The following is a 15,178-nucleotide window of genomic DNA, read 5'->3' as shown; positions in this document are numbered from 1 at the left end:
ATTACCCAAAGATAGTGGAATACAGTGGTGAGTCCAGCCTGGAAGCCTGGGATCTTTGATTATCTGTCTCATATTCTACTGTCAGGACATAATGACAGGTTTAACAAATATGTAAAAACTACATTTTTACAAAAGTTACCTACTGCAGCTTTAAGTCAGAAAACTGCAATAAATACGCAGTTGGACTGACATTTGGAGGCTATATGTGACAATAATACTGACTTAGAATTGATTTGTAAAATGAACAACTAGTTGAAGTGATTCTGAAACTGTTGAAAGTTTTACTATAGAATGTTAATTTTTTTATTCACATAAAGAGCAACACCCCCAACAATTTTATCAGTCCTGTCTCTGCGGTATAATGATTCCTAGTTTACTATTTTCATTATATTATTTAGAAGCTGTTTTATTGACATCATTCCATGGTTGAAACACTGATTAATGGATGAGACATGATTCACTTCAGCAAGTTGTACTGTTTCTTTCAACATACCTTCTGATGTTGATTCATGTTGATTCCCTGTTGTACAGAGCAGGCAAGTATAAAATAAGAGATGAGCAGTTCAAATGCCTGATAGCCTATTTTTACCGTTAAAATTTTTTTTTTTTAAATCTGAGTCAGTACGTGTGGAATGTTGGACAGTTCATCCACTCAACAGTTCATGATTCATGTCTTTTAATCAAAACCAAACATGTTGAAATATGTTGTATACTCACTTGATTTTTAGCCATTTCAGGTTAAAAGTGATCGTCACAGCCAGGAACACTGCAGTATGTTTACATGAGAAAAGTTTCATAGCTTGGTTGCTTGTGAACTTTGAATATGTGTAGACCTTGGCTTGAGTATGTTAAGCATGAACAGTCAGCATGGATTTGGTGAAAGGGGGATGCCAGTGGGATGGCCAGAGTTTTTTTTTTTTTTTTTTTTTTTAGGAGTGGCGTTTCAAAAAAGTTATCACATTGTTGTTGAGGTCAAAAATGACCCATGAATGGAAAATGGACAAATATGAAAACATACTGTGGCTGAGTTTTTAGCATCTGAATGTCATGAACTTCATCAGTGCTACTCAAGAGTCACTTCACAAGCTTTGAAAAAAAAAAAAAACTACGGTCAAATACACATTGAAACTAAATGAAAAACATTTATTTCATAATGATATTTCCCCCCATTTTAAATTCTTATTATCCAATGAAAGGTTAGATTTTTGCAAATTTTTAAAATAAAAGATCAAAAGGATTAACAATGCAGATTCATTTTCACATTCTTCTTTGAATATAATTACCAAGGGGGTCCATATTTTTGGGCATGACTGTATGTGAATGTTCCCTTTTATTTTCCTGATTATTCTAGTTCTTGTTTAAAGACTGTTTAGTAATATTTCTTGCAGCATTTTGGATCACAACAACACCATTAATCACTTTCAGAGAGCGTAATGATTTGAGAGATCATGTCACTCAGTCTCATTATCAAACTGGCACGTGAATGTCACATGTGCAATAACCATCATTAATCAGTATTATGGTGTAATGTACATATCTGAGAGATGCACATTAATCTGCTATGTTTATGTAGAAATTCCTTAGAAACTATAAGCAGACTAAGCAAGTTTTTAAAAAACGTTAATTAAAAGTGTCGTTAAATTAAATTTTTAGGGTGGCAGTAGATAATTGAATGTGCATCATATGGGAATCAATATTTACCTTAAATACCTCAAATAGCAAAGTCCTTAATTAATGTACAGTGCGGTAAACAAAATATAATTCAACATAATCCTAACTAATGCATGTTTGATTTGATAATTGGTTAGACTTGTTACATGCATATACAGAGAGTGTGTAAGGTTAGGCAAGGCTTATCCTTAAACTGGCCACAGGTCGAAAATGAACGTGGGGTTGGGGCAAAAAAATTTTGTAACAAAAATGGACCTGCACTATAAAACTATCACAGCTGTTGTGAATGAAGTGAAATCAAAGATTCTATATTGTGGCTTTAAATTTAAATCTGCTCATGTTGCATCATATTTATTTGTTATACATTTCACAGTGCTGCGCATTATAGCAATCACACTATTGAGCTTATGAATTACATCTCTGAAAAGATTGTTTAAAAGAGTTCTGTTGCGTGCATGTGATCATAGAATGAATACTGTATTCACATGCAGGAAACACCACTAGTGTAACAAGGTGGGGAAAATCCTTTTGTTTTTTGGGAAGTTGTTGAGAAAAATCAGTAAGTTTAGTACAATACACTAACATTACCTAGCACTTAAGAAAATTCTCTCCTGTCAAAATGACTGGAACACAGCCTAATAAAGATTAAGAAAATAAATTATTGTATTAAAGAAGTCCACCAAATAAGTAATATGATGGATATAGGCAGTATAGGATTGCATGAAAACCTTCTGGATTTACCGCTAGTGTCTTTATTCTCCAGAAGAGGGCAGTAAAGGCTGTTATAGAATGAAAACAACATAGTAATAATAAAAGAAAGTACAGTAAAAATACAATTTAAAGGTGTGGTTGATTGCTAATTCAATTTTTAACGTTAGTGTGTAAAGCTGCTGTTTGAGCATATATAACACTATTCTAGTGGTTTTTTTATATATTTTTATAAAAAAACTTACATATTGTGCCTTTAACGTTGCTTAATGCATTATAAAAAGTTATTTAAAAAAATCAATCTCTATAAACACAATGGGCCTCATACATGAAAGGAGCAGAATTTATTTTTGTTCCTAAAAATAGCGACCAACCATCTTACTGCCTACAACAATGGAGAAATCAATATTACTGGTTGCTTTTTATATTTAGTTAAAATCTTAAAACATAGATGCTAGTAATATGTTTTTTAATTTCATCTATGAATTATTGGAGTTCATAAACATTCATATGTTTAACTATCAAATCTGAACTTTTTCGAAGCGTTTACGAATACAGAGGAGAGTTTTTGGGAAGGTCTGTTTTACATGCAAATTACTCATATTTATTGTGTTCACATTATGGGCTCATATCTGCTTGTCTGTACATAGAATGTGTTACAATTACCAGCTGGAGTGCCAATCCTTTCTGCTGGAGGGCACACCACCCTTTACCGTTACTGCTTACCCTTACCGTTGGTTGCTTACAGGAACCAATCTCAGACTCCTTATGCTTCCTGTCAGGAGGACTATAAAGACTGCTCTCACACAGACACATATTGCTAAGTATTGAATATTTGTAGCTTTATTCCTAGTTTCCGTGTTTCTTTCCATGTTCCTAGTTTGGCCTTTGACCATGGACTGTTAACTTGCTTTTTTTGTGTGTTTGTTTGTGTTTGATTGTTTGCTGCCTGCCCTGACCATTGACTGTATTGCGGATTACACTTTTGCCTCTGCTTTGGAGCAGGTTTTGCCACTATAATAACTTACGCTACATGGCTACCCTGCTATCCTGCTACAGAAAAAGTTTTATTCAGGTTTAGAGATCGCAAACCCAAACCGGACCAATCAGCTGTGAATAAATTGTCACTTATATAATGCAATGAAGCCACTCCCCCATATTGCTCACTCCAAATTAAAGTAGTTTACGTTCAAATAATGTTTAGAGACAAAATTGCTTGACTTTTGTGTCTACATATTTATATTTACATTATACATAATTGTTTATAATTCATTTAATACATTTATATAATTATTATAAGAATTAGTAGTTAATTTAAAGCTTCTCATTATTATATATCCATGGCATAATTTCATTTGGTGCCGCAAGTTGATCTCAAGGAATAGGAATAGGAATCTCAACTGAAAGTCTTTGCTGCACAAATCAAGAAAACATAATATTCAGTACTGCAATGCAATGTGATATTGTGCACTAGAGAGTGTTTCTGCTTCATGTCCAACCCATGTGAATCAAAATCTTGTTTTCCTGTTGGAGCCGATTCAGTGTTTCATTTTCAAATTTTCCAGCATGAACGCCAATCTCATATGAAGTCAGTGTTTTATCAAAATAATGATGCCAGATTCCATCACTCGTAGCTCCAAACCCAAACACATTCACCTGTAAGAGATTGAGTAATCCATGCATTATTAATTTCTTTGTCACTGTGAAGAAAAGTCTTATTCAAGATAAAAAACAAAAACAAACTATTATTATTTGAGAAAACACAAAAATAAAAGCCCTCTTTTAAAAAGAATATGATAAAAAATGATTCCTCCAAAAATAATATCACAATTCAGTAAATTTTTGAGGATAGTATTGCTGAAAGTGTAGGATATGGCATTAGGATATGGTTCAGCTCCTCTTGTTTCATTCCTAACACTTTGCTGAAAGGCCTTTTGTTTTTGTGTAAACAGTCTGGAGCCTTATTCATTCTTAAACCCAAAATCAAATATTTGCTGTCACCCGGGGTTGCTCTATTGTGATTCCTTTGAATCTCTGTAAATCCTGGCACTCCCTTAACAATGACACCAATGCAGCGCCACAACTCAGAATGGGAGCTTTACCTCATCACAGATGTGAAGAGCGAATATCAGTGTTAAGAAACCAGTGGATGGGTATCTGCCATGCCTTTCTGCCCAGTTATCATAGACATATCTAATGAATTCTGGGTGGAGGATCATCACCTAAAGACAATGACAGAAATAAAACATGCAATTACAGTATCAAGATTTCAATCAGGCAATATCAGTAAGCCATACAAATCAAAACAAATTAACATCTGTTATTTGACTGATTGGTTGATTTCATGAGAAGGTTTGTTATTCACCTTATCCTTGTTTGCTTTGATTGTAGACGGCACTTGTACATATGTTCTGAGAAAACAAACAAATCAATTCAGATCAAAATTCAGATTAAAAAATTTAGTTTTAATAAACAATTTCATAGAAATTCCATCATAGATTTTTACTGCTGATTTTTCATTATCACGTTCCCTGTTTGTGTCTTTTATGCTGAAGTTTTGGTCTTTCATGTATTCTAGTCTTGTAGTCAGTTGTAGTTTCATTGTTTATTAGTTCCTTAATTGTCTCTAGGTGTTCTTTGGGTGCTTCTCATTTCTTATTTGTGCATCCTTGTTGAGGACAGAGGAATCAAAGGATGAACATGTGAATATTCTTGTCCACTATGCCTGACCACTTAAAATCATTGTCAGCTGTGCTTAAGGGATCTGCCCTTATGTTGTTGAAGTTCGTTATTTAAGGCATTCAAAATAAATATTAATAAAGTAAGGTGCCCTGATGAAATACATGACATGTATGGATTATTTAAAGTGCAAAGGTAAAAATAGGTAAAAAGGTGAATATTATAAACAGTTTTCACGTGCATATGATATGAAATTTGTTGCTGTGCATATGATACACAGTTTTTATGTACATTTGATACGCATCTACCCCACAGCCCTAAACCTACTCATCGTTTAGCATATACATGCCAAAGTCCATTTTTGCATATCAGTACCATGAGTTTCTGTTTTTATTTGGAATACTATTTATATGCACTTTCATGAGATTGGGTTGGTGTTGGTTGGGTCTCTTGCTTCGCTTATTCCCTAGCTGTTAGCTGGTGTTTAGTTTCTTAATGCTATGTGTTTCAATTCCTATTTTAAAGAAATAAATTACTTTTAAAATGCATATAATTAGTACATAGTTTTTTATGTATTACAGGATGTATAACTTTATGTACATAACATGGGGGCAAGTTGTGGTCTAATGGTTAAAGAGTCAGACTCATAACCAAAAGGTTTGCGGGTTCGAGCCTTGTAGGGACTGTTGGTGGGGGGAGTGAATGTACAGTGCTGTCTCCTACCTTCAATTCTGAGCAAGGCCCACTGCGTGTGTGTGCACTTTGGATGGGATAAATGCAGAGCATTAATTCAGAGTATGGGTCACCATACTTGGCCACATAAAAATAAATAAATTGACATTTTCAGTGGTAGGGTAAAACAACTCCCTTTTACCTTGTCAAAAAACAGATCTGTTCAGAGTGACCCATTTCTGTTCATGTCTCTTTAAATTCTCATGAGCTACTGCTCACTCCACCCCATCTTCTATTAAAGTCACCAGTCTTAATTATGCAGTTCTAACTACTCAAAAACTATTTAAAATATAAAATGAGTAGATGACTTAGTGAAAAAATAGAAAGAAAAAAAAAACACCTTTATAAACCCTCTACAAAATGTAGTGTAGTCGACGCGACAAAGTGACCGTTTCTGAACTTTCACTGATTATAATGAATACAGTATTTTGCATTTTGCATCTGATGTCCCCTTTAAATTGTATCACCTAGTTTACTGTCATGTATTTATTAATGCATGGTTAATTCTCACTGTGTGATGTGTCTAGTGGTGAAGGCACTGATGAGCCACTGAATGTCCAGAATCTTAAATGGAAGAAGTACTAGATGGGTGGAGTTGTCTAAGTCCATGGCACTCTCGGGATACACAATCCGGTGAGTTGTCTTTGACCCTACATCCTTCTCATAACCTTCTGTCTGGCCTTTATTCATCCTAAGAGAAAAATACACAGGAGTTTGAAGTGTGCTTGATATTCTAATGAAAAGCCTTTGAGGCATCTAATCTGAACTCATGGCACATCATGGCAGTGGTATTTTATAGTACTAAGACACTATTATGAAAGTGTTTGGTTTTTTATGGTATCACATTTTATGGTATCACTGCAGAGGATACACTGGTGAACAAGTGATTTCTCCAAATCTAATTTTATACATTTTAAAGCTACATTTCTCCAGATATGTTTTGATGAAGAAACAGACTTTTTTCCTTTACTTTAACTACCCCTTTAACAAAGACATACAGAGTCTCTGACATTAAATGCATAACATATCCATCCCATCTATATTGATGCTTCTTTACTCTCAAAACCCTGTTCAATTTGAAGAGTGATAATCTTAATTAAAAAAACATCGTATCTATATTACTGAAGCAATCTTATTGACTACCTTATGACAAAGTCATGGAAATCTATGAGAGGCCCGTAATTGGATCCCAGCAGGTTCCCAGAGTTGCCCACCACAGCACAGGTTCTGCAGCGATCTGGACCGGTATCTGAGTAGTGCTCTTCATCAGGGAAGAGAGAAAACAACTGATCCATCACCTCTGTGTAGTTGCCGGCATTTGATTGTAGCTCCTGTATGATATTTTAAAGTAATTTAGCAGAATTAAGTATAATATCCACTCCAGTAAGTGTGTTTATACTGCATAAATATACTATTTCAAGAGGTTTTCAGTGCCTTTTGATTATAAGTTGTCATAATGTCGGTATTTACTTAATGAGGTTTTTAGTCCAATTACACTACATGTATGTAGGGCTGCCCTTGACTAAAGATTTTTCTGGTCGACTAGTAGTCATTCATTTTAAGCATTAGTCAACTTATCGCACATCTATTAATAAACCATTTAAATCATTATAATGAGCCTTATATTGGCTACATAGGCTATAAGTGCTCAAGCACACACAGAGCTTGCCAAAGCGCACAGCAGAAACAATGATTATGAATGTGTCACTGCCAGGGAAAAACAGTAAGGAAGATGGATTAACATTTAATAATGTTTTGATACACTATAGTGCTTTCTGTGTTTTCAGCATAAGAGATCAAGTCAGTGACACCAACCCATTATTTCAACACTAGTGATGCACCTTTATGCATATTTCATATGGATTACACAATTGGAGAATATTTGTTTTCCATTTAAATTGGTTCATTTGAAAGCAGACATTTTTCATGTCTGTAAGGAAGATATATGCAGAGTTTCAGTGTTTCGCACTCTAGTTCACACAGCCCGAGATGGCAGAAAAGGTCATCATCTGTTATGCAGTGGGTAGCCGTGATTTTGCCAAGTAAGACATGTTCAACATCTTTTGTTGATCCTGGATCAACATTACGGTCAAAAAATATAGACTTAAGCCAGTCCCTACCTCTTAAACCTACCCATAATTTATTCCTAAAATCAGTGCAAAATGATAGCTGATTAACAAGGTTGTAGAAGAATCTGTAACATTTTCTTTGAAGCCTATTTATAATGTATTATAAATGGGTATAATAGGGTATTCTTAAGGCATTATGTTAATGGCACAGTGCATTAAAAAACCTAATAATATGTTATATCAACTCATGAATGATCATAACAACAATTATAATACAGAGTTGTCCCCTGCAGAGAGGAACTGTGACATCGGCAACCGAGAACTCCTTGCAGTAAAGTTGGTGCTGGAAGAATGGAGACACTGGCTGGAAGGGGCCTGGCAACCGTTTCTTGTGCTGACCGATCACTAAAAACCTGCAATATCTAAAGGAAGCCAAGAGACCTAACCCTCGCCAGGCCAGGTGGGCTCTTTTCTTCACTCGGTTTCATTTTCAGATCACTTATCGCCCTGGATCCAACAATAGCCAAGCGGATACCCTGTCCGTACTGTATCTTACCCACAAAGTTATTTGTATATCCTATTCAATGGGACTTAGATGAATTGCTCAGAGAACAAGCTCAACAGCAACCCATGCCACCTGCATGCCCACCGGGAAGGACGTTTGTACCCAAGGATCATTGCAAGGCTCTGATTTCCCAGGTACATTGCTCAGTGGGGACAGGCCACCCAGAGGTAACAAAAGCTCTTGCTTCTTTGCAGTGCAAATATTGGTGGCCAGGCATGCAGGAGGAAGTGCAAGAGTTCATCAGAGGATGTGTGCTGTGTGCTATAACCAAGGTCCCATGACATCTACTGGTACCCTTACCTATTCCCCATCGCCCATGGTCTCACATTGGGGTAGATTTTGTCATGGATCTCCCAGTTTCTGATGACAAGACATGCATACTAGTGGCCATTGACAGATTTTCCAAGGCATGCAAACTAATCCCTTTACAAGCTCTTCCCACAGCATTTGAGACTGCCGAGTTGTTGTTCGAACACGTATTCCGGAACTTCGGGATCCCAGAAGACATTGTCTCTGATCGGGGGCCACAATTTATTTTGAGGGAATGGAGGGCCTTCTTTTCTCTATTAAATGTCACTGTCAGTCTCACTTCTGGTTATCATCTCCAGGCCAACGGACAAACGGAACGCAAAATCCAAGACATCAGACACTTCCTAAGGATATTCTGCCACCAGAACCAGAACCTGTGGAACAGTTACCTCATCTGGGCTGAGTATGCACAAAACTCGCTCCATCAATCATCCACTAACCTCACTCCCTTTCAATGTATTTTAGGCTATCAACCCCCACTTTTCCCCTGATCATGTGAACTTTCAGAAGTCCTAGCAGTCAATACCTGGTTCCAGAACAGTGAGAGGGTTTGGGACCAGGCTCACCAGCATCTCCAACAGACAGGGAACCGGCAGCAATACTTTGCTGATCTCCATAGAAGAGCAAATCCCATGTACCAACCTGATCAGCTAGTATGGCTCTCTACCCGAGACATTCGTCTAAGACAACCCTGTAAAAAGCTCAGCCCTAAGTATATTGGACCATTCCCCATCGAACACCAAGTTAACCCTGTCACGTACCGTGAATTAAGAGCACTATGAATACACTCACCTGCACCTCGGTTCCCTGTCAAGTCCCCAACAGGAAAGATCCTCGCAGTTGTCTCCCAGTGCCTTTAAGTCACGTAACGTGTACTCACCTCAGTGTTACACTAACCTGTGTTCTTGTTCTGCTGTTCCCAAGAATGTGGATCACTGTGCGATGCCATGTTATTCTATGGTCGCTATATTCTCCCATGATCATTCCGAGTGGATGCTGTCTTTGGCTTGTGAGAAGGAAGCGAAGATTAGTGAGCGATCTATAACTCTGGCTGTGACATCTGAGATCCAAACTCTTGCACCTGTGCGATTCCCCTGTTCTACGAATTATACTACATGCACTGGAGAAATGGAACTTAACTGTGCAACTAGCAACAACGATACACTGCGCACTTGAACTCTTAATAAATAACACCATTCTGAATTCATCTTTACCTCTGTGTCCCGAGTCATACCTGACAGCTGCAAGTTAGAAGCATCAGACTGTCCTTTCAAAGTTAGAACTGCCCCACTTTATAGAACAGGCTTTGTGCCAAAGACGCATTGTAGGTTACTGGTAGAGCTGTAGTCAAGTCCGGCTTTGTCGAGTCCAAGTCAAGTCCAAGTCCAGGACTAGTCGAGACCGAGTCAAGACCGAGTCCAAAGAGGTTCGAGTCCAAGTCAAGTCCAAGTCCAAAAGTTTCGAGTCCAAGTCCAAGACCGAGTCCAAATGAAAGAAAAAAGGGTCCTCTTCAAGACCACATACTTAACTACTGATAATGTTTGTGATGCGAGAGAAAGCATATCTCCTATTCTAAGAAAATCATTTTACATTATTATTTGTAATGATCAAAAAGCATGTGCAAAGTAACAACTCCGTAGGACAGGGGTCTCCAAACTACATCCTGGATGGCCAATGTCCTGAAAAGTTTAGCTCCAACTGGCCTTAACACACCTGGAAGATTAGTGTGTCTAGTAAGAGCTTGAATAGGTTCAAGTGTGTATAATTAGGGTTAAAGCTAACAGGGGCGTTAAACAAGATCCTGGGCCCTATGCATAGGCAGTCCTGATGGGCCCCCATGGCCCCCACCCATGAAAATAAACAGGTAAAAAATATATATTTCAGATTCATAGTTTTCAAGGGCCCTCTCTTCCTTTGGGGCCTTGCTAATGAGTACTGGTTTTACCCCCAGTCCGACCCTGGGAGCTAAACTTGGATAAACAAACAAAGTTTGGAACTGTAAGGTCAAATAATTTTTATGTACTTTATTTTTTGTTGACATTATATCTGTGGTCAAAAACTGTGCACAGACACACGCAAATCGACTACTCCAGCATGTATTAACCATAATGCATACAAAGTGTTTGCAAGTACGACGTGAATTTTAGAATTACAATATTGCGTGGAGCTGTTACTATATGACCTTATCTATGTTGCATGTGAAAATAAAATATGTAATGTAATAATTAGGGTTGTGCCTGAAGCCGAATACCTTATTCGGAATGGCACGGATAATGGCTTAAAAACGAATAACGGACAAGGAATAATTCTGCCTGAATACTCGGCTAAAGCTGACAGAGTCTGGTGTTTGCTAGATAACAGGTGAGACAGGGCATCAGCGCCAGAAGTGAATGAATGTAAACTTTATGAGTGAAAAGAGCGCAAATCAAACACCGCATTGTTGTCGCCTCTCTGTTTATCTCTCAGAAATCAGAGCATTGCAAGAGTAATTTTACCTATAATAATACATCATAGCTACAAGTTTTATTATTTGTATATATTTAAAAGGCAAATATTGAAAGCTTAGGCTACCATATGATACGAATGAATGGAATAAGCACAGCGCGCTCACCAATCAAACAGCCGCGCTGCGCGTCTCAGTCTCTCAAAAACCAAATCAGTTCTCTCTCAAGAGTCGGCTAATAATCAGCTTCGATACGGATACATTGTCTACTTGTCCTACATGTTTGCATATTTACCTTTTGCTGGTTTGCGCGGAACACACACATCTGTTTAGTGAAGTTCATTAACATTAAGACTCGCTCAAAGTGTTCTGCGTAATGAGAATGTGTGCATTGAATGGATTCAGTCGTGTTCAAATGATCACTAAACGTTTGTCATGACATCTCTGCTTGCATGATAAATGTTATTTTAGAAATTAATAATTATTTCAGTTTAACACGACATACTTCAGTGATAACTACGAAAAATATATAAAAAGTCATAACAGTCTTATCAAGTAACTGAACGATGTTGTATCCGAATGCAGATAGGAAAAATTTTGTGATTGTTACAGATACAAATACTGTCTGTTACATGAAAATGTAAATATGTAATGTCATATATAAAATTTACATATGTAATTGTTGCATAAGGCTATACATTAATACGCGTTTATTGATAAAAAAAGGCTATCTAGGTGTAGACGTAAATAAAACACAATCGAACATGTAGAAAATTTAATTAGAAACATCTAAACTTTTCAGGTCGCAGTAAGTGCACCACTTGTCATGCACATCCTTTCCCGGAACAATACTGAAAGCTAAGGCAAGATGGAGAAACAGATGATCATAGTTGTACAAGGATAGCCATTTTTTAAATGAATCTATTAGCAGAGCTACTGCAAGTGATTTTAAGTGCTGGAATTCCATTTATTCTTTGCTGAAACTTCTGCGTCATCATGAAGAGCGGGTCATGGTTGCCCAGCAACAGCAGAAGCCACTGGAGCGCAAACGCAGATTACAGAGTGCTTTGGAAATAAGGAGAGCGGCGCGCCTAGCGTTTTCCACAAGTTTTCAGTCGCGACATCATGCAAATGTGGTTTTGTTTTGAAGGAGAAATTTTTTATTTTATTTTTTTGCTGGACTCGGTCGAGACCAACTAGAAGACTTGGCGAGTCCAATGGCCAAGTCCGAGACAAGTCCGAGTGCAAATTCAACGAGTCCGAGACAAGTCCGAGACGACAGAAAAATGCCTCGAGTCCGGACCGGACTCGAGTACTACAGCCCTAGTTACTGGTTCATGAAACGTTCCTCATCTTCCATAATACGTTGCACACACAAAAATATTTGGGTGGAACTGTTCTGGAACAATGTTGAAATACAACTTAACCACTGATTTATAGTTGTGTCCTCTTTTGGAAGAACAAACAAAGTAGTTTTTAGGAGGGTGAGGTTGACTGTTAACTTTTATAAAGAATATCTCTTTGGATTTGAGACTTTAGTCTTTGAAACTTTACAGATCTACTTCATGCACCAAGAGCTTGAAACACTCTAAAGAGAAAGGAAAAATGTAAAATCACATCATATGACCCCTTTAAAGTTACATGGATTAAAAGACAAATAACTAACTTGTGGGGTCCTTTTGGTAAGTAAGGGATGTACAGATCCTTCTAAAAAAATTGCATATTGTGATAAAGTTCATTATTTTCAATAATGTAATGATAAAAATTAAACTTTCATATATTTAAGATTCATTGCACACCAACTGAAATATTTCAGGTCTATTCAGCGTATTCAGTGTAAATATTCAGCGGCCTTAAGCTCATCCAGAGTGTTGGGTCTTGTGTCTCTCAACTTTCTCTTCACAATATCCCACAGATTCTCCATGGGGTTCAGGTCAGGAGAGTTGGCAGGCCAATTGAGCACAGTAATACCATGGTCAGTAAACCATTTACCAGTGGTTTTGGCACTGTGAGCAGGTGCCAGGTCGTGCTGAAAAACGAAATCTTCATCTCCATAAAGATTTTCAGCAGATGGAAGCATGAAGTGCTCCAAAATGTCCTGATAGCTAGCTGCATTGACCTTGCCCTTGATAAAACACAGTGGACCAACACCAGCAGCTGACATGGCACCACAGACCATCACTGACTGTGGGTACTTGACACTGGACTTCAGGCATTTTGGCATTTCCTTCTCCCCAGTCTTCCTCCAGACTCTGGTATCTTGATTTCCGAATGACATGCAAAATTTGCTTTCATCCAAAAAAAGTACTTTGGACCACTGATCAACAGTCCAGTGCTGCTTCTCTGTTGCCCATTTCCTGCACACGCCTGTGCACGGTGGCTCTGCTCCAGACTCAGTCCACTGCTTCCGCAGGTCCCCCAAGGTCTGGAATCAGTCCTTCTCCACAATCTTCCTCAGGGTCTGGTCACCTCTTCTCGTTGTGCAGCGTTTTTTTGCCACACTTTTTCCTTCCCACAGACTTCCCACTGAGGTGCCTTGATACAGCACTCTGGGAACAGCCTATTCGTTCAGAAATTTATTTCTGTGTCTTACCCTCTCGCTTGAGGGTGTCAATGATGGCCTTCTGGACAGCAGTCAGGTTGGCAGTCTTACCCATGATTGCGGTTTTGAGTAATGAACCAGGCTGGGAGTTTTTTAAAGCCTCAGGAATCTTTTGCAGGTGTTTAGAGTTAATTAGTTGATTCAGACGATTAGGTTAATAGCTCGTTTAGAGAACCTTTTCATGATATGCTAATTTTTTGAGATAGGAATTTTGGGTTTTCATGAGCTGTATGCCAAAATCATCAGTATTAAAACAATAAAAGACCTGAAATATTTCAGTTGGTGTGCAATGAATCTAAAATATATGAAAGTATATATTTTTATCATTACATTATGGAAAATAATGAACTTTATCACAATATGCTAATTTTTTGAAAAGGACCTGTATATTGATTTTGCAGTAACTTTTCTTACCTTCCACCACCTGGAGACATTTGCACTCAATACACTGTTGTTGCTGTTGAGAAGAATTGGTACGTTGGGGTCATATCGCTCACTGAACCAGTTACTATTTCCTCTGTCTGCCACACAGATATGGCAAGCACATGGAGAGCTCTCAGATAGAAAACCATAAGAACCATAGTTGAAAACCAACAGAGAGTTTTGAAAGCACAGAAGTAACAAGATGATAGTGGAGCTCAGGAATGCGGTAATGTAGCGCTGATGTTTCACTCGTAAAACACTCATCTTTACGTCAGTGATGTTGGAGGTTTTGCCACTTTAAACTGAAGTATTACAGACCTATAGAGGGAAAAGGAGTGGTATATATTAAGATCCTCAAGACACATAATATAGTAACAGTTGTGTATTTGTTGTAAATATTCATCTCAGTGCTTAAAAGGTTACTCCACCCAAAAATATACCTTTTGATAATTTACACCCCCATATCAATCCAAACATGAGTGACTTTTTTTTATTATTACCTAAATATAAGTTTATTTTTAGAAGAAACTATAAAATAGTATGCAAGCATTTTGACATGACTTGTATAATAGCTAGTTTTCTCATGTATGTAATATGGCAGATTTTGATCAGATTTGGCATGTAATTATTTTAAGATAATAATAATTTTATTTTTTTTTAGCTCTGATTATTAAACATGCACCCCTAAAACGATTCAGAGTGTGTGGTCAAGACTATTCATGGTTTAATACATCTGTTTTTTAAATACCTAATAACTATAGTGATTGGGAACAATATAGGCCACTAAACAATGGGTCAATGACAAATAAGATTTTCAAGAAGAAAAAAAATATTTTAAGCAAAACAGTTTTAAAATGCATTTTTATGTCCCAAAAAATGTATTGTGTTGTTTTATATTGGTTACAGCATTTTAGGCAGCATTAATTCATTATTAAACAAGATTTCTGATTTTACCACCCAGAAAATGTCAGGTGGGG

At 37.3% G+C, this 15,178-nt stretch overlaps 1 protein-coding gene across 1 annotated transcript; it reads right to left on the bottom strand.

The window, feature by feature from the left end:
* Positions 1–3,771: 3,771 nt before the first annotated feature.
* LOC113080368 (CMP-N-acetylneuraminate-beta-galactosamide-alpha-2,3-sialyltransferase 1-like) lies at positions 3,772–14,465 on the bottom strand. The gene is made up of 6 exons (XM_026252536.1): positions 14,193–14,465; positions 6,934–7,121; positions 6,302–6,481; positions 4,745–4,790; positions 4,482–4,601; positions 3,772–4,035 (listed from the first exon to the last, which is right to left on the bottom strand). The coding sequence occupies exons 1-6, from the start codon at positions 14,463–14,465 to the stop codon at positions 3,868–3,870; spliced, it is 975 nt and encodes a 324-aa protein (XP_026108321.1). The 3' UTR covers positions 3,772–3,867.
* Positions 14,466–15,178: the final 713 nt, after the last annotated feature.

This window comes from Carassius auratus, unplaced genomic scaffold (genome assembly GCF_003368295.1).
Source record: "Carassius auratus strain Wakin unplaced genomic scaffold, ASM336829v1 scaf_tig00031053, whole genome shotgun sequence".
Classification (NCBI taxonomy): domain Eukaryota; kingdom Metazoa; phylum Chordata; class Actinopteri; order Cypriniformes; family Cyprinidae; genus Carassius; species Carassius auratus.
Note: the sequence above shows the minus strand (reverse complement) of the source record. Positions and strands in the feature narration are given on the sequence as shown.